General features: G+C 35.7%; 1 protein-coding gene across 1 annotated transcript in view; it reads right to left on the bottom strand.

The window, feature by feature from the left end:
• Positions 1-25,828, bottom strand: part of atp9a (ATPase phospholipid transporting 9A) — a 54,439-nt gene that overhangs the window by 20,846 nt on the left and 7,765 nt on the right. Inside the window, exons 3-17 of the mRNA XM_028453598.1 lie at positions 24,024-24,137; positions 23,749-23,857; positions 21,400-21,458; positions 17,280-17,331; positions 15,860-15,954; positions 14,781-14,861; positions 12,427-12,502; positions 11,917-11,993; positions 10,459-10,619; positions 10,242-10,384; positions 7,863-7,975; positions 6,205-6,414; positions 3,580-3,741; positions 754-846; positions 568-651 (exon numbers count right to left, since the gene is read on the bottom strand). Coding sequence (XP_028309399.1) covers positions 568-651; positions 754-846; positions 3,580-3,741; positions 6,205-6,414; positions 7,863-7,975; positions 10,242-10,384; positions 10,459-10,619; positions 11,917-11,993; positions 12,427-12,502; positions 14,781-14,861; positions 15,860-15,954; positions 17,280-17,331; positions 21,400-21,458; positions 23,749-23,857; positions 24,024-24,137 — 1,629 coding nt within the window. The remainder of the gene's footprint in view (positions 1-567; positions 652-753; positions 847-3,579; positions 3,742-6,204; positions 6,415-7,862; positions 7,976-10,241; positions 10,385-10,458; positions 10,620-11,916; positions 11,994-12,426; positions 12,503-14,780; positions 14,862-15,859; positions 15,955-17,279; positions 17,332-21,399; positions 21,459-23,748; positions 23,858-24,023; positions 24,138-25,828) is intronic.

The following is a 25,828-nucleotide window of genomic DNA, read 5'->3' on the forward strand; positions in this document are numbered from 1 at the left end:
CTCGTACGTCTGTATTGCTTTAAATCAGAAAATGAAACAAGACAGAAAAAAAAACAAGAATTATTGTGTAAATTGCCAAATAATTCAGTTGTAGATATCTCAGCCCTTTTAAATACACTAATTTAATCAAACATCACAATATTTGGAGGATCGACATTTTCCCCATGCTTTTATCACATGACTGCAGCCATTTTAAATCTCAAATTATTCAAAGGACTTATTTTTCCTGAAATTATTTCTAATATTTTCCCAAAATGAAATAAAACGTGTCACAAAATCGATGTAATTTAAAAGAGAAAATCCTGCAGGGACTGAAATCTGTCACTAATTGCTTGGATATTGTCGGCGCCTTTACGTACATTATGTATCATTTATACGTCTAAAATCTGTGGCCCACTTAGGATCAAACTACTTTATATTTGGCCCCTGAACTAAAATGAGTTTGACACGTGTGAACTAGAGTAACTCCACTCTATTCGAACAGTTTCTAAGTTAAATATGAAACTGTAATGGAACCTCTCAGCTTTAGATCTGTGTGGTAAAGTTTCACAGGTTAATTCTGCTCACCTCAAAGTCTTGATACTGTTCTTCTGTCAGTGACTTCTTAGCGACCACAAGGACCCTCAGACCCTCTCTGGCCATGTTCCCACACTGTAACCAAGAAAGGATTAAAGGTTTCCTTTATTTTAACAGAGTTCATTCTTTTAGAAATGATTCAAATAATAAAACAAAGGTGAAACGTGAGAATAGCACCTCCTCCTCCAACCAGTCGTTATACTGGACGATCCCAGCCATCACCACATCAGCACCTTTCATATAGAACGTAATCTCTCCAGTAGATTCATCCTGGATGAATAGAAAATGTAAATATTAACATAAAAGTCCATTAATAATGATGAAGATCAGCATTTATTGTCAAATACTAACACAGTCAAAACAAAGATCATATGGTCAAAAAATATGTAAAGGGTTAAAAATTTTACTTCACTGAGCAGCACGTTTTACCTTTTCTATATATATATTTTTTATTGGTGAAAATAAGATTAAAACTTAGATAAAATCAGATTAAACATAAACTACATTTATATTTGCTGAAAGTTACCCTTGTGCTGTAGACTTATCTTGTGAATTACTATATTTTACTATGGTGCTTGACCAAAATGATTTTGGTGCATTGTGGGGGGGGGCGGTGGAGGGATGAGCCCAGTTTTGCTTTTTTTTTTTACCATTTTTCTGCTACACCAAACTTTCTATATTTTAACCTATTTTCATCACTTTTTGTTGCCATATTTTTCCTCCTTTTAATGCATTTTTGCTACATTTCTCCCATTTCTGACACTTCTACATCACATTTCAATGTCTTTTCTGCACATTTTTCTACTTCCAAGACATGTTCAGCACTTATAAACACTTTCCACCACTTTTCCAACAAATGTCACATATATTGACCATTTACTGCCACTTTTAACCTCTTTTCACCATATTTCATGCTTATTTTTGCTAATTTAACCACATTCATGATTTATCATGCCCATTATTTGCCAGGTAATAACTGTTCTAACATTGAAAATTTTAAATCTTTTTACCACTTTTTCTGTCCATTTTTGGTGAATTTTAACCTATTTTTTTCCTTTTATTTCTGATTAAAACAAGGATTTCCATCTTTAAGATGATTATAATAATAATAAACTTCCTGGATAACAGTGGATATTATTCAGATGAATAAATAAATGTGGTTATCACAGATTCATAGAAAAATGGACCATCATTTTACTGACTTTATGGATGGACCCCAAAAATCTCTCCCCTTTATTCCCCCTTATAGATGGTCCTGTCTCCACATGGCTGTTCTTCAGTGTTCATGTCTGTGTTCAACCACCTTCAGCTACAGTGGGGGTCCCCAGTCTGTGTGGAACCTTTATTTTGGGGGTATTTTGGGGCCTGAAAAGGTTGAGAACCACTGTAATAGATGAGAGGACACTAGTCCACTTTAAACCATCAACAGCTTAATGTTTCTGTACAATTTCATCTCACTTCACTTTTCACCAGAGGTTTCACAAAGTGTTTGAAAATATTATTGGAAGGAAGTGCAGCTCTTAAAAACATCACATGCTTCCTGTGTTGCATCCTAATGAGCAGCCAATGAAAATCAACTTGGTCTCCAGACTGAGTCAGAGGTCTGGAGGTGACTTTGTTCTCAGATCGTGGCTCTGCTACATCAACGTCATGTGACAGTCTTTGTTTTTATTCAGTCTGTGAGGCACCTGGCAACAAGACTGACTTACCTCAACATGCACACACACACACACACACACACATGCACACACACGCACTAAGAATGTGTGATAAACTTTTTTGGCTAGTACCTCCTTTCTCTACCTTTTATTCAGTCGGACCTTTGTCCGACTACAACATTTTGCTCAGATGACAATGAAAAAACAACTAAATATCATCATGATGGAATGAATGAGTGATGACACACATTCTAAAGAATCTCATTTTACAAATAAATGAAATGAAACAGTCTTTAGTGCCTCCTGAATAGATTTATTTCTATTATAATTATTATTTCCGGTCATTTTGTTGCTGTCTGTCTGTTCTTTTTATTATTCAGTATATTTTTTCATATTTTGTGTGTGTTTTTGGAGTCTTTTTTGTGTGTTGGTATTATTTAAAAAATTCTCTCTCAGTGTGTGTTTTTGGTGTCGTTTGGTTGTTTCTTAACTCAACTCAACTTTATTTACTGTATATAGCAAAAATTACAAAAAAGTCATCTCAGAGTGCTTAACAAAATACAAAGTCCGTAGTTTTGTATGTTTCTCTGTTATTTGTGTGTATTTTGTAGTAATCTTGTGTATTTTTCTCTCATTCAGTGTGTTTTTGTGTGTTGTTGGTATTATTTGTGTGTTTTTGTGTATTCTGTTGTTGTTTGTCTGTTCTTTTTATTGTTCATCATTATATATCATCTTATTTTGTGTGTCTTTGTTGTCGTTTTGTGAGTTGCTGGTAATATTTAGTATGATTATCAGTTTTAACTAAAGATAAACGACAACAGAAATGCACAAAAATATACAAGCAGGCTCCAAAAACACACAAAATGACTCACACATTGATCATGTTCATGTTCCATGGAATTAAACCAGGGAAATCACACACACTATTTTACTTTTCACCCACAAATAAACATACAGAGAATGTACACCTCTTTGTACATCCAACCTTCAAACACATACTCATTTGGCCATGATTGATAATTAAACTCCTCCCACTATATGAATACATACTTAAAATGGGCACTGTACTAGTTAAATAAAATATCAACCCATGATGAGTAGCTCTTTGAGTACGCAGCTAGTTTTTAATGTGTAAATGTTATCACTGAAGCAGATTCTAATGATGTTTTATTCAATTTAATTTGTATTTGTAAGAAACCTGTTTACACTTTCAGTTGAGAATAGTTTTATTTATTTATTCATTGTTTTTAATTATCGTTACCGTGATAAATAGCAGAAATTATCGGGATATTTTCTTTTTTGTGTCTATATCGCTCATCCCTAACGCACAAGCACACACACTCACTCTCACTATGATGCCCATCCTCTTGCTCTCATAGGTGAAATGAAAGATCTGCAGGATGGTGAAGTTGAGTATTTGTCCAGTAGGGGTCCGCAGCTGCATGGAGGACTGGTCTCTGCCCACCAACGTGAGGCCAACGCTCTCAGTCCACTGCACCAGCGACACCTGGAGGCCACACAGTGAAACACAGACGCTTTAGGGACCTCACAGCTGTCCATCAACTAAAGATTACCTTTAGATGTTTAACTACTATGAAATTACAAAACAATATAAATTTTAATCTGCTGCGGATGATATTTTTATTAATCAGATAAAAGTTGGTTATCAGTTACAACTGGTCAATAATATAACAAGATAATGAACCTAAAACATAACTTTTTTGCCCAAAATGCAACATTTTTCCCATAAGAGTTTACTAATTATTTTATTACGTCATAGAGTGAGTCAATCAATTATTAAGGGAACAAGAAAACATAGACATCAACATCCCCCGCCAAATTGGTTCTATTATAACCTTTTCCTAAATGTCCTAAATCTAAGAACTAAGATGTAGACATAAAAAATGATTATTACATCAGAATATGCAATTACTAACGATCTTAAACAGACGGACGGAGCTCAAACCTAAATCCCCCTTTCCACTTTGTGGCGGGGGATAGTAATAATAACTAGAACTGCAAGCAGTTATGAAAGGAGGCCAAGCCTTCCAACAGGTTATGCGTAGCCCATGGATAGCTAGCTAGAAAACTTTACTCGTTAATAATTTGCACATATTTTGACCGAACAAAATTCTTTCCTCAACTTCAGATCAGGATCAACGGAAGACTCTACATCCCAAGTTTCACGTTGATTGGACAAAACCCCAAGTAGGTTTTGGAGCTTTTGCGATTTTGCGCCAACAAAACTCGAGGCGTAAATGGGCGTGGCCTAGCTCAGCTGATTCTGTGCTATTCAAGGAATCTGTGGATATGAAATTTTTGAATGTGCGACATACGGTGTGGGAGCTATAGGCCAAAACGTGTTGACCTTGGTTATAGCGCCACCTGCTGATGGACATATATGAGTTTCGACATCCATCAAGGTATTGACACACACCAAATTTGGTTGTCCTATCTTAAACAGTTTCTGAGAAAAGCTGTGCACTTTAACTCAGACGGATGGACGCAGTTAAAGTGTATAAAAATATTCTGCCTACTCCGTAATATAATAATTAGACTATTAGGCATTTATTGTTTTCATTGATTCAGTCATTTAACAAAATCCATTTAAACTTTAAATAAATGTTAATTCTTGTGTCAAATATTGTTAATCGATATGAATTAATTACAAAGTCTCTAAATAATTACATTCATAATTTAGAAGATAATGTACATCCTAAATACATGAATGAGTCGTATTAAAATGCTTCTGAAGGTGAGACGGTTTTTAAAAATGTGTTACTTTGAAAGCACAAAACGTTGCTCATGTTATTTCTTCAGCATGTTCATCACTTGTGTCACTGTTTTTTTTTTTTTTTGTCCTTTAAGAAAAAGAAGAATGTGAGGAATGTGTGATTGTGTTCTGGAAGTCATCGGGGACACAGACGCACGCACGCACGCACGCACGTACGTACGTACAGGTTATTATATATTATCGTGTCCTTCAGGAGAAAAAAAACTTTTCATTTGAGAAATGTTCAACGTATCAATCAATAGATTTAAGTGGTGAAACGTCTGAAGGAATTGATTTCAAGCTGAAAATGTCCTGAAAGTGGCCTTCGCTGCCTTTTGTTCCTCAGATAAAAGGAAGTCGTTCAGATGCAATAATTTTACCTTGAAAACATCTACAAACAAACAGAGGCCAGTTATTGCTCTTTTCTTACTTTCTTTTTTATATTATTATTGTTCTTTTTCATTGCAGCAACTTCTGTTTGAAATGCCATGTATAAAGGTTTCTGAATAAATAAAAACCTAAACATTTCATTTATTTCTGAATAAATGAAACCTTTCCATATTATTATTCTTTTTGTGTACCTGAGTGTGTTTTTCCGCTGAACACTCATGTGCCTACTGGCCAAATAAAGTCTGTTGCATTGCATATCATGAATTCTAATCTTATTTTAGGATATTTGTGCACATTGTGTAAGAGTTAAGTATTAAAACATTCAACATACAGTATATTTAATAAAGTAGACCTTTAAAGATGTACTTGAAGCTGCTGGATAAAGATTGTATGTCTCATAATTTGATTGAAAAAAAGACGTAAAATAGAAAATCAGCAAACTCTTTCTCGCACAATTTTCACACAACTTGGCTTTTGTTTTCCATCCGGTGTTTTTATTTAAATTAAAATTAATGCCCATGTAGCACAGCAACGACTTATCCTCTGGTTCTCCCTTTTCTTGTGTGGTGGTCTATTAATCTATATTATAGGTATACCGGGAACTTATGGAATAAAAAATGTTCCACGCTGTTTGGAATGCAAAAAAGTTATTTTTCTGTAAATAAATAATCGCATATAACGCATTAAGGTCCCAACCTTAATAAAAATATAAAATTTAAGACAATACTGCTGCATGAAGCCCAATGCATCATAACCTTTCTGGTCTATAATTTTTTTATGTGATATTTAAGTGGCGAGCCATCCTACCTCATCTGGACTTGCTGCCTGGTAGACCCTGCACGTGTCCTCATAATGCTGCTCGGCCTCGGCCTGGTCCGTGACGCCGTTGGCCTCGTACACGGGCGTCACGTTGTGCACCAGCGCGATGGCTTTCACGGCCTCGTGAACTCTGCTGCTGATGGTCTTTCGGACCTTGGTGGCCGCTGGAGTTCGGGAGGCTGGAAGGTCAAAGGTGGGCTGCAAACAATTATGAGAAAAGCCTTATGATTGAAAAGAAGTCCCAGCAGAGACTGAAGAGTGATGAGACTTTATTCACTGTTCAAGGTTTTTTCTAAGTGAGGTCAGTTATTGTGAGGTGACAATTCCAATAATCTGTGCAGTCTAACGTCCTACTGAGAGAAAACTATTCTACTAACAGGCTGTGCAAACACGCTTTATGTGAACCACGATCATGTGGAGAGAAAAAAAGTTATAAAGAATGTGCAAATTGATTGTTACATTCACGTTTTCTATGCTCCCTCATTTACAAAAGCACATTATTTTGGGGTTTTTTTTCATGTTTTTTGGACAACTTTTTTTCTTTTGTTATTTGGAATTATTTTTTTCTATATTTCATGCTAATTTTTGTTTAGTTTTTCCAACTAATTTTTTTTTCTTCTGTTTTTCATGGTATTTTTTTTTTAGTTTTTTCTACACATTGTTTTCTGTTTTTCATACTTTTTTTTTTTTTGGACTATTATTTTTCAGTTTTTCTGCTATTTTTTTTAATTTCTTTTTCCAGTTTTTCATGGTATTTTTTGTTTGTTTTTTCGACAATTTTTTTTTTCTGTATTTCATGTTATTTTTTGGACAATTCTTTTTCTGTTTTTCATGCAATTTTTTCTTGTTTTTTTGGCCTAATGTTTTTCAGTCTTCTGGACTATTTTTTTTCTGATCTTAGAGGGCATCTGGAACAACAGATAGATTTTTTTTTTTAATTGAGAGCAAACATGGTCAGCTTGTTTAATTTGATAAAGAATTACTTTCAACTTGGTTTAAGACGCTGGGAGATAATTCTATCTTTAAGCCTAAATATTAGATCCATCTGTCCATCAGTTGAACCGATATGACATGTTCCATAGATTACAAATGTCACAGTAATTGAACCGGAATGGGTAGAGCATTGAAACGTGCAGCAATGAGTAGCTATAGGATGGATGTTCTCACGGGATTTCTCGAGTAGCTCGATAATTTAGAAAAAAAATAATGGGATAACAGAAAAAATGACTCAGAAAAACTGAAAAAATTTCATTTTAAAAACAGAAGAAAAATTATTTGACCAAAAAATAATTTTTTTTTTAATTTTTTTCGATTGAATGCAATACGCTTCCGTACTTATTTAAAGCACTAACAGTGGCCTGTAAACATATCCAGATGTGGAGGGAGACTCAATATTTGCATCACAACGTGTCTATTTTTAGGAGGCGGTGCGTTCCAGAGGTTAATGGTAGTTATTAAAGGAGTCCGTTCAATGCGTCGCTTGAAGCTAATCCCGTTTCCTGCTTCGCTAACCTCTGGTGTCAAAGGGGGACAAAGAGAGTCACCTGAGGTCAAAATGCATTCATCCAAACAATAATCACAAACTCATATCCTCATCTCTTCCCATGATGTTGGACCATGAATCTGTTCCCTAACATGGTTTCTACCTGTGTGTAAGCGCTGAACACGTGACTCTGTACTTCATCCATGGAGTCCATTCCATATGCAACGGTTCCCAGATGAAGCCTCCTGAACACCATCTCATTCTGAGTGAGAGTTCCTGGGAACAAATTATATCAACATGTCAGAATCCATCTGAAAATAAACACAACATTTAAAACCACTTTACAAACTGTTCAATTCATGACTCCAGAAGCGTTTTGCATTCACCTGAAAAAAAAAAATAGAAAAATTACATCTTTTCTGAATGATTCATTGTTTTGGTTTGTTTTTTTGGGCTATTGTTTTTTGCGGTTTCTCTGAATATTTATTTTTTTCTTCTGTTTTTCAGAGTAATTACCTCCACCAAGCGTGAAGCGCAGAGCGGTAAGGTTATGTTTTACCCTCCGTTTGTCTGTGTGTCTGACATTTAGCAAGATAACTTTAAAAGTTATGAACAGATTTGGATGAAATTTTCAGGAAAAATGATAAATGGGACAAGGAACAGATGATGCAATTTTGGTGATGTTCTGACCAAAAGAATATATATATATATATATATATACATATACACATACATATATATATATATATATATATACACATACATATATATTCCATTATTTTTCCCATCCACACTGTGGAACTTCTTGTTGATGATGTCATAGCTTCTCTCAGAACACGCTTCGCTGATGATGTCATCAGTAATTTATTTTCTGGAGTTTGGAGTCATTTTACTATTTTTTTAAATTATTGAGATACTTGTAAATCCCGCAAGAACATCCATCCTATGGCAATTCCTTGCTGCACGCTTAAACTCCACCCATTCCAGGTCAATCATTACAGTTTTTTTCAACAGTTAGTTACCATTTACTTGTTACGCGCAAGTTAAAAAAAATAAATAAATAAATGTATTTTATACCATTTTGTTTTTGTAAAGGTGAAAAAAAATTGATTATTGATATTGCGATATATCGCAATGCATATCATACTGTTTGGTAACAGGAAATATCGTATCGTGACGTGCAAACCGTGAATCTTATTGTATGGTCAGATTCATGGCAATGCACACCCCTATTGGTGACCCCTGATCTAAAGTGTATTTATGTGATGGGTTCATAAATGCTGATTGGTTCAAAGATCACTGAGGAGAACAGGATGTGAATTCTGTGAACGCTGAATCCAGTTTCACACTCCGTCCTCACTCCTGAAAACAAAAGAAACAGGATCAGAGGCCCTTTGACACCACGCTGCACAACTTCTGTGTCCTGGCCCCCGGTTTAAAAGCATTTTCCTCTGTGTGTGGGGCCCTGCACATACATTAGCCTGACCTGTAGACCCCGCTGCTCTTATCTCAGTCTGGATGGGGGAAATGGCTGATCATTTTATTGGCCATGAGGGCTATAAATCTGACGTCAAACACCTCATGCCAGAGGAAGTGCACACTGGTGGAGGTGTTACGTTCAAAAGGTGCGTATGATGAGAGGGTTTTGGTTGTTTTTTCCTTTTATGATTGAAGCAGCAGGTCTCTGGGAGCACAAACGCCACCACAGCCAAACGCCCTCGGGGAAGGAAACAGCTCAACTCTGTCTTAAAGGACATTTCCTCTGCAAACCCCCACCTCTAAAACCGCTCATTTACTGCTGGACTTTCTGCCCCCCCTTGTCCTGTTGGTCACTAGGGATGGGTACCTCACATTTGAACCGATATATAAAATAAATACACTAAAACAATATTATCTATCATCTAATTTGTTTCTCATCTATTGGTGACCTTGTTAGGCTTCCTAACTATTGGAAATATTGGTATTAATATCTTGCATGTGGGCGTCCCTAGATTTATATCTATTTTTTAAATGGTAAAATGATCTTTAAGAGAACTGACAGGTAGACTTGATATTTTAATAATTATAAACTACGTATGCGTAAACCATAGAACTGTAACATGATTCCACAGGTTTGCATTTAATTAAATTGTAAATGACAATTTTTATAGAATTTCCATGACAATTACAACGTCAATTATCTGAACTGAATTACAATTAAATTACGATTACAAAAGCAAGAGATTTTTCTAGTTACAATTATAATTCCATCATAAATGCAATTAATTACCAATTACTTTTTTTCTTTTTTTTTTTAAATTAATTACCAATTACAATTATAATTGACCCCAACCCTGCCAGGTAGTACCGAAGCAATAAGGTCCGTACCTAAAAAAGTGCCCAATTCACTACCCATTCCTATTGGTCACACACTACAGGGCAGCGTTTCTCAAATTGGGGTACGCGTACCACTAGGGGTATGTGATGGCACTACAGGGGGTACTTGAGAGAGAGAGAGAGAGAGCGAGAGAGAGAGAGAGAGAGAGAGAGAGAGGAGTCCAACCTGTTTTGTCCGTCAGCAGGTAAGAGATGCGTCCCAGCTGCTCAGGGATGGTGCTCGTCCTCACCACCGTGCCGGGGATTTTAGGGTCTTTCTTTATCATCCAACTGAACACCATTTTCCCCATGTCCAGATTGACACGTAAGCTGTAAATGAACAACACAGAATAAACACACAAGAATCTTTCTCATGACAAAACAAACGAGAAGATGAGTCATACCTGATGGGGACGATGTGTGAAAAAAGCAGCACGAAGCGAAAGATCTGGAGGTACCATCGACCAGCAAAGTGCTGAAGGGCCACCATGACCAAAGAGACCACCACCAGGGCCCCGAACAGGATCTTAGTCAAACAGTTCACCTCCAGATCAAACAAACCCACCTATCACGAGCAACACATGTACAAATGCAAAGATTTAATGCAATCAGAAAGCAGTTTTCTTTAATTCTCTCTTTATTTTGAAAGGCAAATTCCCATCACATACTTTAATTACAATCTTAGTCATTCAGAGACTTAGCTTTGATTCTAAAGATCAAGCCGGGTAACTGCGCTCGCCTCTATCATCATGGTACCTAACATTCAGAGGCCTATAGCAGAAGTAGAAGCACTGTTACTTGTTTTAAATTGTACTCAAGTACAAGTAAGTCATACATAAAATAATACAAGTAAAAAGTAGCTCAATTAAATACTACTCAAACTAGTTACTTTCACCCCCGTGTTTATTTTTGGTAATAAATCTTGCCACGCTTCCCTTGCATACAGTAAACATCTCATCTAGAAACTTAAAGAGTAACTAAACCCCAAACCCATTTTTTATTTTACATACTATGTATTTGGGTATTAACTATTGATCCTCGTCCAACTTTTAACATTTTAGTAACAGTATTTGAATTTTTTGTATTTAGTTGTAAAATGTCAGATATACTGCCCTCTAAGGATTGAACCGCTATTACAACTGAATTTCGCTATTGGCTGAAACTGATTCTTTAGATTCCCCTGCGTCATCAACATTCACTGTTGGCCCCGCCCCTCCTATAAAAGCTGAGAGGAGGGAGGAGGGTTTCCTCCAATCACAGCCCTCAGTGAGCATTGATCAGGGTTGGGGTCAGTTATATCTGTAATTGCGTAATTGATAATTAGACAATAATGGCATAATCATAATTGTAATTTTAAAAAATCTGTTTCTGTTGTAATCGTAATGAAATTGTAATTGAGTTCAGATAATTGACTTTGTAATTATAATTGCCATGAAAATTCTATAAAAATTGTCAATTATAATTTAACACAAAACTGGGGAACCATGTTACAGTTCAATCTACAGTTCTACATATATGTAGTTAATTATTAAAATATGTTTCATATCAAGCTTTCCTACATGTTACCATTAAAAGAAAAATAATCTAGGGGTATACTGACACAAAAAAGGCTCAGACGTCCACACTAAAAACCTATATTTTCATTGATTAGAAAACCTAACAAGGTAACCAATAGATGGGAAATAAATGAGGTCCATGTTAATCCTATCAACCACATTAAAGTGAAACGAGAACATTTCTACACATTTTGGAAGTTTGATCTCTGCTGATTGGCTCTGAGAATCACATGATTACGTAGCGTCTCAGGTAAATATACGGCAGAGCTCGGTAAAGGCTTTAATCTGTTTCCCACCCTACTGTACCTTGTGTCTGGGGTTGGAGGTGTTCATGACACTGCGCAGCTCCTTGCCTGTGTAAATCACGACCCCCACCACAGTGCCTGCAGCAAAGCAGGGGAAGAAAGAAAAAAAACTAAAAACCTTAGGGTCAATGTACCAGAGGAACGACATAAAACATAACATGTCAGCGAGAAGTTCACCAGACTTATAATCCTGTCATGTGCAGAATGAAGGACGTCATTAGAAATATAGGCTGCACATTTCCGATGCTTTAATGGACAACACATGTTGGTTTGGGTTAAAGTTGATTCACTGCAGAAGAAGAACCACACAATGTGTTTCTGAACTGGTCCTGAGCTGTTTAGAAACACACCAGCTACTGTTATACCATGTATGTTTGTTTAGACAAGTCTTCATTTCACCAGCTACAAAAGGAAGCTTTGGTTCACTACAGGAAATGATGGTCCTGGTTACTTCCTGGACATTAAATGCTTGATGAGTTGGACCGAGGTTGCAGGTTTTTTTTTTTTTTACCAGAGGCAACGACGGTGCTCGCCCACAGGGTGTTCTCAATGCCCAGGCTCTCATTAACCGGGGGGTCCCCGTCCTCCTGAAACACAAACAACACAAAAACAATGAATGTGAATGATGTGTCATGATGTCACTGCGATTAATATGTTATGTTTTAAATGCAAGAGCTAGAACATATTATATCTACACAAAGTGTCATCGGGGGTATGTGAAAAAAAAAAAATGACAACATTGAAAACTAGAATATAAATTGACCAGCATAAAAATACACAAAATTGTTCCAAAAATACACAAAATGACAACAAAATAAAAGACAAACATACAAAATGACTCTAAAAGTTCCCAAAATGACAAGAAAACATACTAAGTAAGTCCAAAAGAGTCCACAAAATGACTAAAAAAATGACAATAACAAAATGAGAGAAAAATAAAAGATTAGTCCAAAAGTACACAAAACAAAAAAAATATACAAAAATAACTTACGACAAACAAAATGACTCTAAAAACACAATGACAGAGAAAAACACAATTTGCAAAACCTGTTTGTGATAATGTGAATAGATGGCACTTCCCTTCAAAATAAGATCACAATATCTTTTTATTTTTTGTCTAGGAACATGCTATGACCCACTTTGGGTCCCCCACCCATGTGTTGTTAATTATTGTTCCCCCATAATTTCAGGCACTTCATTTCAATTGAATTTGACTTCAGAATCCTATGGACATGACCACAGCAATGAAGCTCCTATCGAGCAGACATTTCCAACTTAAAACGCCTCTGTCCATGATTACAGAGATAATAATTAAAGATTCACATCATTGTTACTACTTTACAGAAGAGGATTAGGGCAACTGGAAAAAAAGCAGATCCAGTAGTGGAAGTAAAAAAAAAAATCCCAATTATAGGACACTTTTTTAAATAATCAGTTTTTGTGTTCTTTTTGTTGTTGTTTTTTTTGGTCTTAACATTCTTTTCCAGTCCTGTTTTTTTTTTTTTTTTTTTTCATTTTCATCTGTTAATATTGCGGAACACCTGCAAGCTCCTCCCACACACACCACAAAAGGAGGCAGGCAGCAGATTTCTGAGGAAGAAACTAGTGAGTGAATTGAGAATTTCTGATCATGCAGAAAATCCAAAATTTCAGTGATTCTCACGAGTTTCTTCCTAAGATAAAAAAAAAAAAAACAAAAAGAAAAGAAAAAAAAAACAGGACGGGGGGAAAAAAGAAGAATAATCAAGACAAAAAAAATGTAAAGACAAAAAAACAAAATCAAGACAAAAAAACCTTAAGACTAAAAAACACAAACCAAAAAAAACTATAAAGATAAAGGAAAAAAAAAATTAAGACTAAAAAAAGCTTAAAGTCCGTGTAAAGCAGAAATAAATGTGTGTTATGAGTTTGTCACACCACAGAAACATTTGTCATTGACCATTGAGCCACATTTGAAAGACGAAAAAAAATTGCTAAGTATATAAAATTAGGTCTCAAAATCATGGAAAAATAAAGCACTTCTCTCTGCTCTGAGACACTGGGGGCGTGTCAGTTTGGAGGTGCTGGAACTACTCCTAAGCATGGGAAGGGCGCCGCCTTTGTGTAATAACCCTAACCCTATGGGAGAGAGCAGTGTGAAAGACCAAAAAATATTGGAAAAATCCAAAAATGCTCGAACCAAACAAGGTGTTAGTGGAAAGGTCTTCTCCATCCTAGAGCAAAAAAGTGTTCATTTAATTGAAAATGTGGCACCAGCGGAAGCGTTTCATTCCCCGAGTCTAAATATGTGCTTTGTTTTCGGCTAGGCGCCGAATTGCGCCCCCTGGAGACCGCGGAAGTTTGGTGTACTTCAGCAGCAGGGTCGGGTTTATGCTAATGATGGTCGAATTCGTGCTGGTCTCGAACGGTCTTGACGGAAAATCCCGAGTCCGGGCAGCCCGAGTCCGAGACAAGACCGAGTCAAAATGCTTCAGAGTCTGAGACAAGACCAAGACCTTTAAAATTTGGTCTCGAGACCAAGACCGGTCTTGACCACCACAACACTAGGCTCTGTTATGTAACACCTATGATTTCTGACCCGCCCATTAAATCCTGAACACAGAAATTTGAAACACAGTTTGTGAAGCCTAGCTCCACAGTTATATTATAAATGGCTTTTTACAAGTTTTAAGGAATACATTTATGACCTATTTAATGTGTTAAGAAAAAATGGCTGAATTTGATTTACACGGACTTTAAGACTGAAAAAAAAAGACAGATAGATAAATAACCATAAGTGTTCTACAACTGTGATTTTTTTTCTTCCACTACTGTATCAGTTTTTTCCAGTGGTCCTAATCCTGTTCCGTACATCTTCCTTCTCACCCTGGTAAATGTTCCAATAAAGTTGTGGATGTCAATGTTGGGTTCCTCTGCGTACACGTAGGATCTGATCTGCAGAAGGTCCTGTTGGAGACAATGGAAACAAACATCAAGGCCACAATTAAATCAATATTTAAGATAAGATATAAAGTACTGTATTGGTCCCACAATAGGGTAGTTTGAGGAGAGGCAGAGAAAAAGTTATAGAAAGATACGCACAGTTCTATACATACACATGTGCAAACATAATTATACATCCTAGAATCTGTGTCTGCGTGTTTAACGCCCAGCTACATGTTCATTAAACAGTGGTAGTAACCTGTAGTACTCAGTATTCTTTAGTTTACTTTTTAAAAACACACAAAAGTCAACAATAACGTACACTACACAGGTTGTGTAAATGTGCTATCACAGTGTAAACAGCAGCAATGTTTGCCATGTAGTTTTTTTCCACATAAACACTTAAGTAAACTCAACAAAAAATGCACAGAAAGTCTTGTGAGTTCCTGATAAATAAAGCTAACCAAAACGATAAAAGCACATCTAGGTTCTTTGTTCAGCCAAATCAAACCTGGATAATTGATACATAACCTCACAAACCCATCACAGGAATTAAGCACTTTAGATCAGCAATTCTCAGGTGGGCCGGGCCCCAAAGGGGGTCGCAGACCTGTACTGGGTGGGTCGAGGACAGCTGGTCAAAAATAAATAAATACTTAATGTCTCTAATGTCTGACTTGTCTTTTATTTTGAAACAAACTTTTCTTTTGACTGGCATGCTTTGAAATGCATGTTGCAAAGGAAAATCTATAGATTTATGTTTTTAAAAGTATTAGATATATGTGTGTTGGGTCGAGATTTAATGACCGTGGCAAAATGTGGGTCCCAGGGTGACCACCAGTTGAGAACCACTGAACTAGGGATCAATAATGTTAAAATTACTTATTGTCCCAGCATAAAATCAGTGGCCCACTTCACTTTGGAACCCTAACCCTGTTGTTCACTATGTGGCTGTGACTTTCTGCCAGATGATTATAGATCTGAAACACACAGATCTACCACTGCCTATGCTGGGGACTCACGGCGGCCGTGGGCAGCCTTTGGGTGCAGGCCACCGGGAGGCGCAGTTTCCAGGCCGTCTCTCCATCTAGCTGGTCAGTCCGCAGGAAACAGGAGCCTGAGGAAGAGGAGGATGAGGAGGAGGAAGAGGACACTGAGAACCTACTGATGCCAAAAAGTGGACGCGGCATTCCTCTCTCACCCCTAGGGGGCAACAATATACAGGCTCAGGACATTTAAACCAAAATGTGGCACTGGATGTAGAAATCAGGTTTGGGGTCAATTGTAATTGTAATAGTGTGATTATATAATTAATTACAATTATGGAATAATTTTAATTATAATTGTAATTTTTCATCAAAGCTGTTTTAATTAAATTGTAATTAATTTCAGATCATTCACTTTTTTAATTGTAATTGCCATGAAAATTCTATAAAAAAAAAGGTCAATTATAATTTAACTGGGGAACAACCATGTTCCAGTTCTATGTACAGTTCTACACATATGTAGTTAAAAAATTATTAAAATATGTTTCATATCAAGCTTTCCCACAATTTACCATTTTGAAAAAATTGAAATTTAGGGGTATACTGACACAAAAAAGGCTCAGACACCCACACCAAAAGTATTAAAACCTATATTGTCATTGATTAGGAAGCCTAACAAGATAATCAATAAATGCGAAATTAATTAGATGATAGATAATTGATTTAGGACCTTTCTGCATTAGAAATGCTAACAGAAAGCTAACACAAGAGGAAGGTTCAATAAATGCATGTAAATGGGCTGTAAATATCTCTCTATATCCTGGCGGGGGGGTGGGGGGGTGGGGGAGATCCACTGTGAGAATGAGATGCAGAGCTTTTTAATTTTTTTTTACTGTGGGGCCATTTCCCATCCCCCCACTGGCCTGCGTCCATCATCCTGCCCAACATTTCCAATCCTGGCCCGGGCCCTTCATAATTGACCTAATGGCCTCCACATGGAAGAGAGATAACCAAGCACTATTTCCAGTAAAACAAAAGTTGTTGTTTTTTGTCTTCCCCCGACAGGAAGACGAAACAACAACAAGCTTCAGGCTTTTCCTACACAGGCAAACAGTGGGTTTGTTGGTTCAAACGGGCCATGATGATGTTTAGATATTGGATTGGAAAAGCCTTCCCTTTCCTCCAGTCCATGTGATTACTGTCCTAATCCATATTTGAGTATTCAGATGAGGAATCCTTGGCGTGCAACTTACTGATTTTACTTTTTACGATCTCTTCATTTGACAAACAAAAAGTTTTCACCAGTAAAAAGACGATTCACTCGGGGTGAGAGGGCACAATTAAAAGCAGAGACTTCCTGTGGCGGCTCAAGGATAATCCCTAGGAGTGCAGGGATAGTTTTAAATATGACTTTAAACAGGCCTGATGTGGAAATGTGGATGATGAGTGTTTTTACCATTTCTCTCGGAGGTCCTTAAAAAGATCATGTCAGCAGGAACACGTTGGTTCTACAACGAGAGACAAAAACAACAAAAATAAACACAAAAAACAGACTTTCACATCGGTTCAGGGTTGTTACAACTTTAATCAAATTAAAGTATAGACTTGTAAGACTTTTTATTGCCATTTAAAATTAAATTTAAGTAAACTTAATGTGGAGAAAAAAACGCCACATCTATTACATAGGGTTAAGATTCATCTTTTTCTTGTGCAGACATGCAACTGTGGCCCAAAAAGCAAACACACAAAAATACACAAAATGACAACAAAACAAAAAAAAACTGGACTAAAATAATCAGTATCGCTCCAAAAAAACACAAGATAACAACAAAAATAGGCATAAATCTATAAAATAATATCAAAAATACAAAAAAAACTATTAAGGAAAATCCTGAAACATTGATTTAAGACATTTTAATGACAATTAAGGCCTTATTTCCTGTCAGTTGCTGCTCTTTTCCCTCTCCCCTTTCTACTTTTTTACAATGACCAAAGATGGTCTGCACCAATGACCACGTTTACAAGAGAGCTATAATTCCCCTTTAATTCAAAATAAAAGTTAAATCCTCTTTAAACTGACCTAGTAAACACTTAATTCTAAATTAAAAGGGCCATTCCGAATTAAACTTAAATGTGGCTGGTTTATTCTGATTTTAATAAATAAATAATTCCTCGACCTTGTAAACATTTCCGCTTTGAGTTAATTCCGGTGGGTTTGAGCATGCTCGTCATATCGCGGTGACGCGCTGGTTACGACATAATCCAAGATGGCCGCCCGGATTAGAGCCGAGACTATTTATTGAATAAGATCCTTAGTAGACATGGATATAATGAAAAGCACAGGCAGTAATATCACCAAGTTTATCATTGTTTGAGCTACTGTCTTAGTTATTCCTGGTTATTGCTTTCTGGAGTTTTACTGGGCTTTATTTACCAGTGATTAGTTTCTATCTCCTGCTCCTGCTCCGCTGACCAAAGTGAAACAGTGCGTTATTGTCAATCTGCTGTTTCAAAATTACAATCAAATATTGGGGGCTTTGTCGGCCCTAAAGTGTGGAATGCTCTGCCCCTCCACGTCCAAACAGCCCCCACCGTGGAGTGTTTTAAATCTAGTCTTTTATTCTCTGGCTTTTAGCACCACGTAAGTTGTGTGGTCCCCTGTGTCTTTTTATTTATTTTAATTTATTTATTATGACTATATATATATATAAATACATATATATATAATTATCATTATTATTGTTTTTTTAATGTGTTTTTATTTCTATTTATTGTTTTATACTAATTTAGTGGTGCAGCTCATTTGCATCGTTTTGATTTTATTGTTTTTATGATCTTGTGCAGCACTTTGGAAACGTTTTGTTGTTTAAATATAACTATATAAATATAGTGGATTGGATTGAAAATAAAAGTGAAAACTATTTTCATAATGTGGTCTTCTACTGTATGTTGGAGCTGACACTAAAAGGTTTGTTGTGTGTTTTTTCCCAATAGATGTATTACGTTACGTTCTCCCCTTGTCCAATCAGAACCCTTCCCAACCCCCAGACCTAAAGCGGAATTGAATAAAGCTGAATAAACCCGTTTTCTATGTAAACCTCAATACAGAATTACTATTTCCATGTAAAACACAAAGTAGAACACTTTAATTCTGAGTAATTTAATTCGGAATAATTAATTACAAATTAATAAAACATCATGTAACCGTGGCCAGTGTAACACTTTAGCAGCAGACAGTCCATCAGACCAACACCTGGTCTGAAAAAGTGGATATTTAACTGAATTATACGACCTCCGATTTTCTGTTTCAAAAATTTCCCAAATTTCGTTTCAGGGTTTAGCCGTTTTTGTGTCACGTTACACTTTTCCCGTTTTGTTTCCTCGGATCATATATAATCACATTTTGTGGCCCTCGCTGTGACAGAGTTGCCCATCCCTGCCTTATGGGCTTTACCGTTTTCCAGTGAAAAAATAACAATACATTTCTGTGATTATGTAAATTTGGAGGCCCTACTCCAAGCCTAAATACTGATGTCTCTGATGTGAACGTCACATAGCTCTGGATCACTCAGTGGCTTTAGTAAAATGTGTAGGATAACATGTGTGACCTTTCCATCAGCTGCACTGAAATGAGTTGGAAACTGAAGACAGAAGTCACGTCTCATATTTCAGGGAGAAACAAGCCTCCGGGACACGCCTCCCAACTTTAAATAAACACTTTTTCCAATAACAAAAGAATCATTTAAACAAAGAAGCACTTGATTGATTCTGTGTTTGCATTTTTAGCTTTTACGTCAGTGTGGCTCAACATTGATCACAAGATTACTAAATCTTTACTAACTCCTTTCACCAGAGTAGCACAGGAGATTAACAGAAGCCCCCACCCCCACCCAAGCATTTTCTATCATGTAAATCAGGAGGGTCAAACTCATTTTAGTTCAGGGGCCAAAAACAGACCAGTTTGAGCTTTAAGTGGACCCCAGATTTTAGGTTATAATAAAGAGCAAATTCAACATTAATGAGCCCTGGTCTGTACTTCAACGTATAAATGATAAAGTATATCAGTCCCTGCAGGATCTTAACTTAAATGTCCCTGAATTTGGGGAATTTTGTGGAATAATTTGAGGAAAACTGAGAGTTCTTTCAACAATTCTAGATTAACAAGTTTGGATGAACTACGGCAGGGCCCGCGGAACGTCTCCGCGCTGAATAGCACGTCACACGTTCCTGAGCATTCAGTCAAATGACTCGGTTCCACCAAGTAAAAAAAAGGTCTCCGAGAGGCTCTTGACATCTGCTCATAGAATATCCATGTCAAATTACAACCTGATTCAACGAGTATTAACGGAGGAGTAGTCATTTGAAAAATGGGGCCCCCTGGCGCCCAGGGCACATACGGAGTAATGGAACCCATTCATATATTGGTATGTGTCAATGATTCGATATTCACCAACTGTCGCAATATTTGACTCACAAATAAATGAGAAAACAACTTTAATGGAAATTGCTAAAAAAAAAAAAAAGGGGCCCTCATTGAATTGTGCGAGGCATAATTCAATGATCTATAATTGTAATCTACATTAAATTACCTTTGAAACAATATATCACACGACTATGTTCCCATAAACTTCGAAATTAACGGAAATGGGGGGGTGGGTCCCTTGGCCCCATTTAAAAAAAAAGGGTTCTGAGCATCTCATCATATTCATTCATAGAGTTTTCATACCAAACTGCATTCTGAGCTAACAAGAACTAACGGAGAAGTCATTTGAAAAATGAGCAATCAACCTTTGCGTTTTGTTTTTTTGGGCCCCTTGGGGCCCCTCTGGGACCCAAATCAAAAATCGGGCTCCGAGCATCAAAGCGTACATATCCATAGATTATAGCTACCAAATCTCAGCCCGATCTGTTCACGAATAACAAAGGAGTAGTGATTTTAACTAGTGTACACAACAAAAAGAAGAAGAACTGAGTGAGATCGTTTTGAGTCCGGTAGCCCCGCCCTAAAAATAACTGTCGTCATGTGATGTAACAAATAAAAAACTGAGCTCTGGAAATATTGTGGGTTTTATTTAAATGTTTGTATTTGGAGGGGCTGAAATATCTACAACTGAAACACTGTCACCTGACAGCTTTGATTGTTGTATATATCTGTATTATATATGTACATTTGTATTATTATTATTATTATTATTTATCTGTATATTTTTCTACTGTAATGTATGCACTTGTATTTAATCCTTATTTAATTAACAGTTTTTTACTTAATTATGCACATTGTTCTTTCTTCTTTTGTTCAGTGTTTATTAATGTTATTCGCAATATTTCATGAGCATCTGAAACGCAAAAAATTTCCCCCTGAGATAAATAAAGTATTTCTGATTTTGATTCTGATCTGAATTAGTCAGTAGTTTACAAAATGTTTCATGTTTTCTTTTTCTATAATTTTTACTTTATCGAGCGGGCCAAGGTTGATGCTCTAAAGGGCCATATTTGGCCCCCGGACCTTGAGTTTGACACTGTGATGTAAATGCTAAACTCTACACAGATGTAGACAATAATTCTCTTCAACAAACCTTTTCAACAATGATCAGATCCCCAACTTGAATACCGCTGCTCTTTACTTTCACCGTGCCTGAAATACAGCAAATATATATATATATTTAAATGAAGCATATTAGTGAACAGCGTGAATTCAGTTTGTATTTATTCATTTCAAGGCTTTTCAAGTGAGAATTTGCAACAGATGAAAAGAATAAATATCCATGTAATGTTTTTTGCAGTGACATTTTTCAGGTTTTATCCTCTAAAGACGTTAAAGTATAATAAGTCTGTGTTGTCCAGCATGTCTCACTCGTCACTTTCAGTGAATTTGGGAGCGTGGTGCAGAATGCAGATTTTAAAGGAATGCTGGGGGAGTTCAGCCTTTTTTTCTCTCATTCCATTCGGAATGAACGGGCAAAATTGTTTGGAGGAGATCAGTGACCCCTGACCTCTGCTGTGACCTCTGGGCTTTGCATATGTCAGACATTAAAGCACATTAATATTGCTAGTAATAGTAATATTGTTAACAAACACTTAACGTCAGTGCTCGACCCACATTTCAGTGTTTTGGACAAATTTAGTTTTAGATAAATTCAGGAAAAAACCTTTGATTAACACAAGTTTCCATTGTTTAATAAAAGACCCAGAAAATTTACCTCAATAAATCCAATGAAAACTATACAAATATAAGATTTTAGATTCAACGATACTCTTTTTTTTTTAGAAGAGAAGTAGACCAAAGTGTTACATATTGTGCAGCCGTTTGTCAATAAATGTCACATTGAATATTTCTTTTACCTCTTTTCGTGTATTTTGTTGTTCCTTTGTGTGTTTTTCGGTAATTTTGGACGTCTTTCAGAGTATTTTTTGATATGGATGTTGTTCTAAGATTTTTGTTGTCCCATTGTGTATTTTCTCTCCTTTTGTCTATTTTTGTTCTTTTATGTATTTCTGTTGTCCTATTGTACATTTTATCTCTTTTGTGTCCTTTTATTTTGCGTATTTCTCTGTTTGCACATTTTTAAAGTTTTTTTTTGTTCTTTTAAGTATTTTTTTGGTGTTTTAAATATTTGTGTATTTTTCTGTTAATTTGTGGTTTTGTTGTAATGTTGCGTATTTCTCATTTTGTGAATTACTTTTGGGGGCCGCTACTTGTCCATGTTCATGATAAACGCATTAAGTTTTTATTTTATTCGTTTATCTTAAAACACAGTAATGTTATTTTAGCCTGTGTGGCATTTTGCATCAGCAAATTTAACCCTGGATTGTCTTATTATAAGACTTTATTTGAATTAAAACTGTCGAGATTTATATCGTGTATCGCCATTTTGAGAAAAAATATTGAAATATGAATTTTGTTCCATATCGCCCAGCCCTAGTCCTATGTATTTTTGGACGTCTTTCTGAGCTGTTTTGTGTATTCTTTGGTATGTATGTTGCCCTTGGATTTTTGTTGAGTATTTTTCTCCTTTTGTGTATTTGTGTTATTTCATATATTTCTGTTGTCCCATTGTGATTTTCTTCTCTTTATGTATCCTTTTGTGTATTTTTGTTGTTTTTTTGTGTATTTCTCCCTTTGTTTGAATATTTTTGTAGTTTGTTGTTCTTTTTAATATATTTTTTTGTTTCATTGTGCAATGTTTTTCTCCTTTTGTGTATTTTGTTGTCCTATTAAGAATTAGTGTTGTTCTTATGGGTATTTCTCAGTTCATTTTTGTTTTTCAAGTCATTTTGTGTATTTTTTTGCTGTATTTACTTTTGTTTTTTTGTTATTTTAGCCCGTGTGGCAATTTGCATCAACAAATATAATCCTGAATTGTCTTTCTGGAAAGACTATTTGATTTAAAATGATCAAGATGTATGTTATTTATCGCCATTTTGAGAAAAAATATCAAATTATGAATTTTGGTCCATATCACGCAGCACTAATCTCACACATTTCAGTGTTTTGGACAAACCTGGTTTTAGATAAACTCAGAAAAACCTTTGATAAACACAAGTTTCCATTACTTAACGTAAAAAAAAAAAACAACAACCACCTGAGAAGACATTGCACCAACTTCTGACACCATAAACTTTCTATAAACCACAAATATGCTCAGGGGCCACTATCATGGAGGCAAGCAGCCGTCGTGTTTATGGGTAAAACAAGCTGCCACATCAAAGGGCCAAAGTGATGGAAACCACAAGAGGTCCCCCTGCTTTTTATTGCTGGTAGCACTTTATACCAAAGCCTCTCATGTATACTTTTACATCTCTGCTTTGAATTACCCACCATTTCCCCTAGACCCCAATAAGTTTTAATAGGACCAAACCTCCTACAGTTAATAGAGGCAACACACATGACACAAAGTGTGCTGTTAGGGGATTTCAGTTGTTACCTCGTGTGGAAAGCTTGCTGTAAATCTGAGAGTTCACTTCTTTGTCTCTAAGGTAGCATCGGATTTCTTCCGTGGACTCCCTTGTAATGGTGATGATCAGAACAAATCCCTGGAGGTGGATGGGTTTAAAAAAAAAAAACACACAGAAAACAACATCCAAGCTTAGATGGAAATGAATGACAAATTGTTGGAGCATCATTTCCTTAAAGAAGAGCAGTGAAGAGGCACAGGTCTGACTGGATATAATGATTAACTGATAGTGAAGGGCCACATACCAAAGGGACCCAGTAGGTGTAGAGGGCGCCTAAGCGTAACTCCTCCACAAACTGTGAGCAGGCCAGGAGCAGGAAGTAGAAGTTGAAGAAGTATTTGAACTGGTTGAACAGTACCTGAATACACAAAAAAATAACGAAAGAAAACATTTATCAGAATCAGAATTAGGGCTGAACGATTAATTGCATTTGAGATATTATCGCGTTATCATAAAATGCGATTTTCTAATCGCAAATGCTGTAATTTTCTATTTTTTTTTCTCGTCCTGTCTTGTACTGTCCCGTGTTTAAGAAGTGCAGTCCACATGTTTACATGTTTCATGAATCGTGACGTTAGTTAGATATGTTGAAGAGGTAAAGCCACAGATTTTTTTGCTTTATTGTTGTAATTTGTGCTTTAAAATTCATATTTTATCTTTTTTAAAGTTTAAATACATCTGAAATTGTTTATTATGAAACAGATTGATTTATTGCTTGTGTTCATTGAAAAATACATGACAAGAGGCCCTTGAAAAAATAATCGCATATTAAATCACAATTGCAATATTGAGGGAAAAAAAAGAATCAGAATAGTTTTAATTCAATCTTATTTGTATAGCACAAGTTACAACAATAGTCATCTCAAAGCGCTTATCAAAATATAACATTTTTAAGAAAAGACGTAACAAATCCACATGTTGGGTCGTTTCCAAGTAGGGTTTTAAACAATACAAAGATAGTGACTTGGTGGATGTTGCAAAAAAAACTAAAATAAACAAACAAACCAAAAACAGTATAATAATAATAATAATAATAATAATAATAATAGTAGCTCTGTGACACAATATCAGATGTAAGGAAATGTAGGATAGGGCTTTCCCAATTTTTTTGTACTTCTGATACGATACCGATATTGCAGCCTTAAGTATTGATATCACTCCGATACGATGTCAGCATGAATCATAAACACTTTTATTACTAATTTTGCTATGTGAAATGTTAGAAAAACTTGATTGAGCGTATTATAGGGCCACATTAAAATAAAAGGAAAGTCTTAATATTTTGAGAATAGTCATAATTTGATGAGGATAAAGCCTTAAATCTTGAAACATTATGACTTTAATCTCGTGAAATTAAAATTTTATCAATATATGACTTTTTTCTTAAATGACAAGCTTATTCTCAAAATATTATGACTTTAATCTCATAGTGCCTAGAGTTTTTTTTTTTTTTTTAATGTGGCCCTAATATTAAATTAAATTAAATTAAATTAAATTAAATAATATGCCACCATACACTTTAATATTAGACATAAGAATATTCTACAAGTGGATTAAATAAATGAATAAAATACATTAGAAGAAAAATAACCTTAGTAAATCCAATAAAAACAATACAATTATAAGAGATTCTAGATGCAGGTCAATATAATAAAATGCTTCTTTTTGGGGGCGTTTTTTGTGATATTGGACCGATTTCCAATAACAATATTGATGAAAAAAGGATGAAAAGTCCCAAAATAAACATCCATCATTGTTTTACCACAACTTTCAGTTCATAAAAACACCAGAAATGTTTTTGAAAGTCACTTTGGCAGAGTTTTTAGGAGAAAAACACAAGAAATCAAGGTCAGAATGAAGTAAAAAAAAAAAACACTGTATGCATCCGTTTCCAGGACTCCACATCCCACAATGCAATGCGCTAAACTTTTCCAACAACGTTAATAAGACAGTCAGTGTTACAGTGGCGATCAAAACAAACTTTTGAGTGGCATTCTCAACCTTTTACATCTTTTTTTCTCGAGCAAATGATCTTTAATTTATTGATTT

The sequence above is a fragment of the Gouania willdenowi genome, chromosome 7, assembly GCF_900634775.1.
Source record: "Gouania willdenowi chromosome 7, fGouWil2.1, whole genome shotgun sequence".
Taxonomy (NCBI): Eukaryota; Metazoa; Chordata; class Actinopteri; order Blenniiformes; family Gobiesocidae; genus Gouania; species Gouania willdenowi.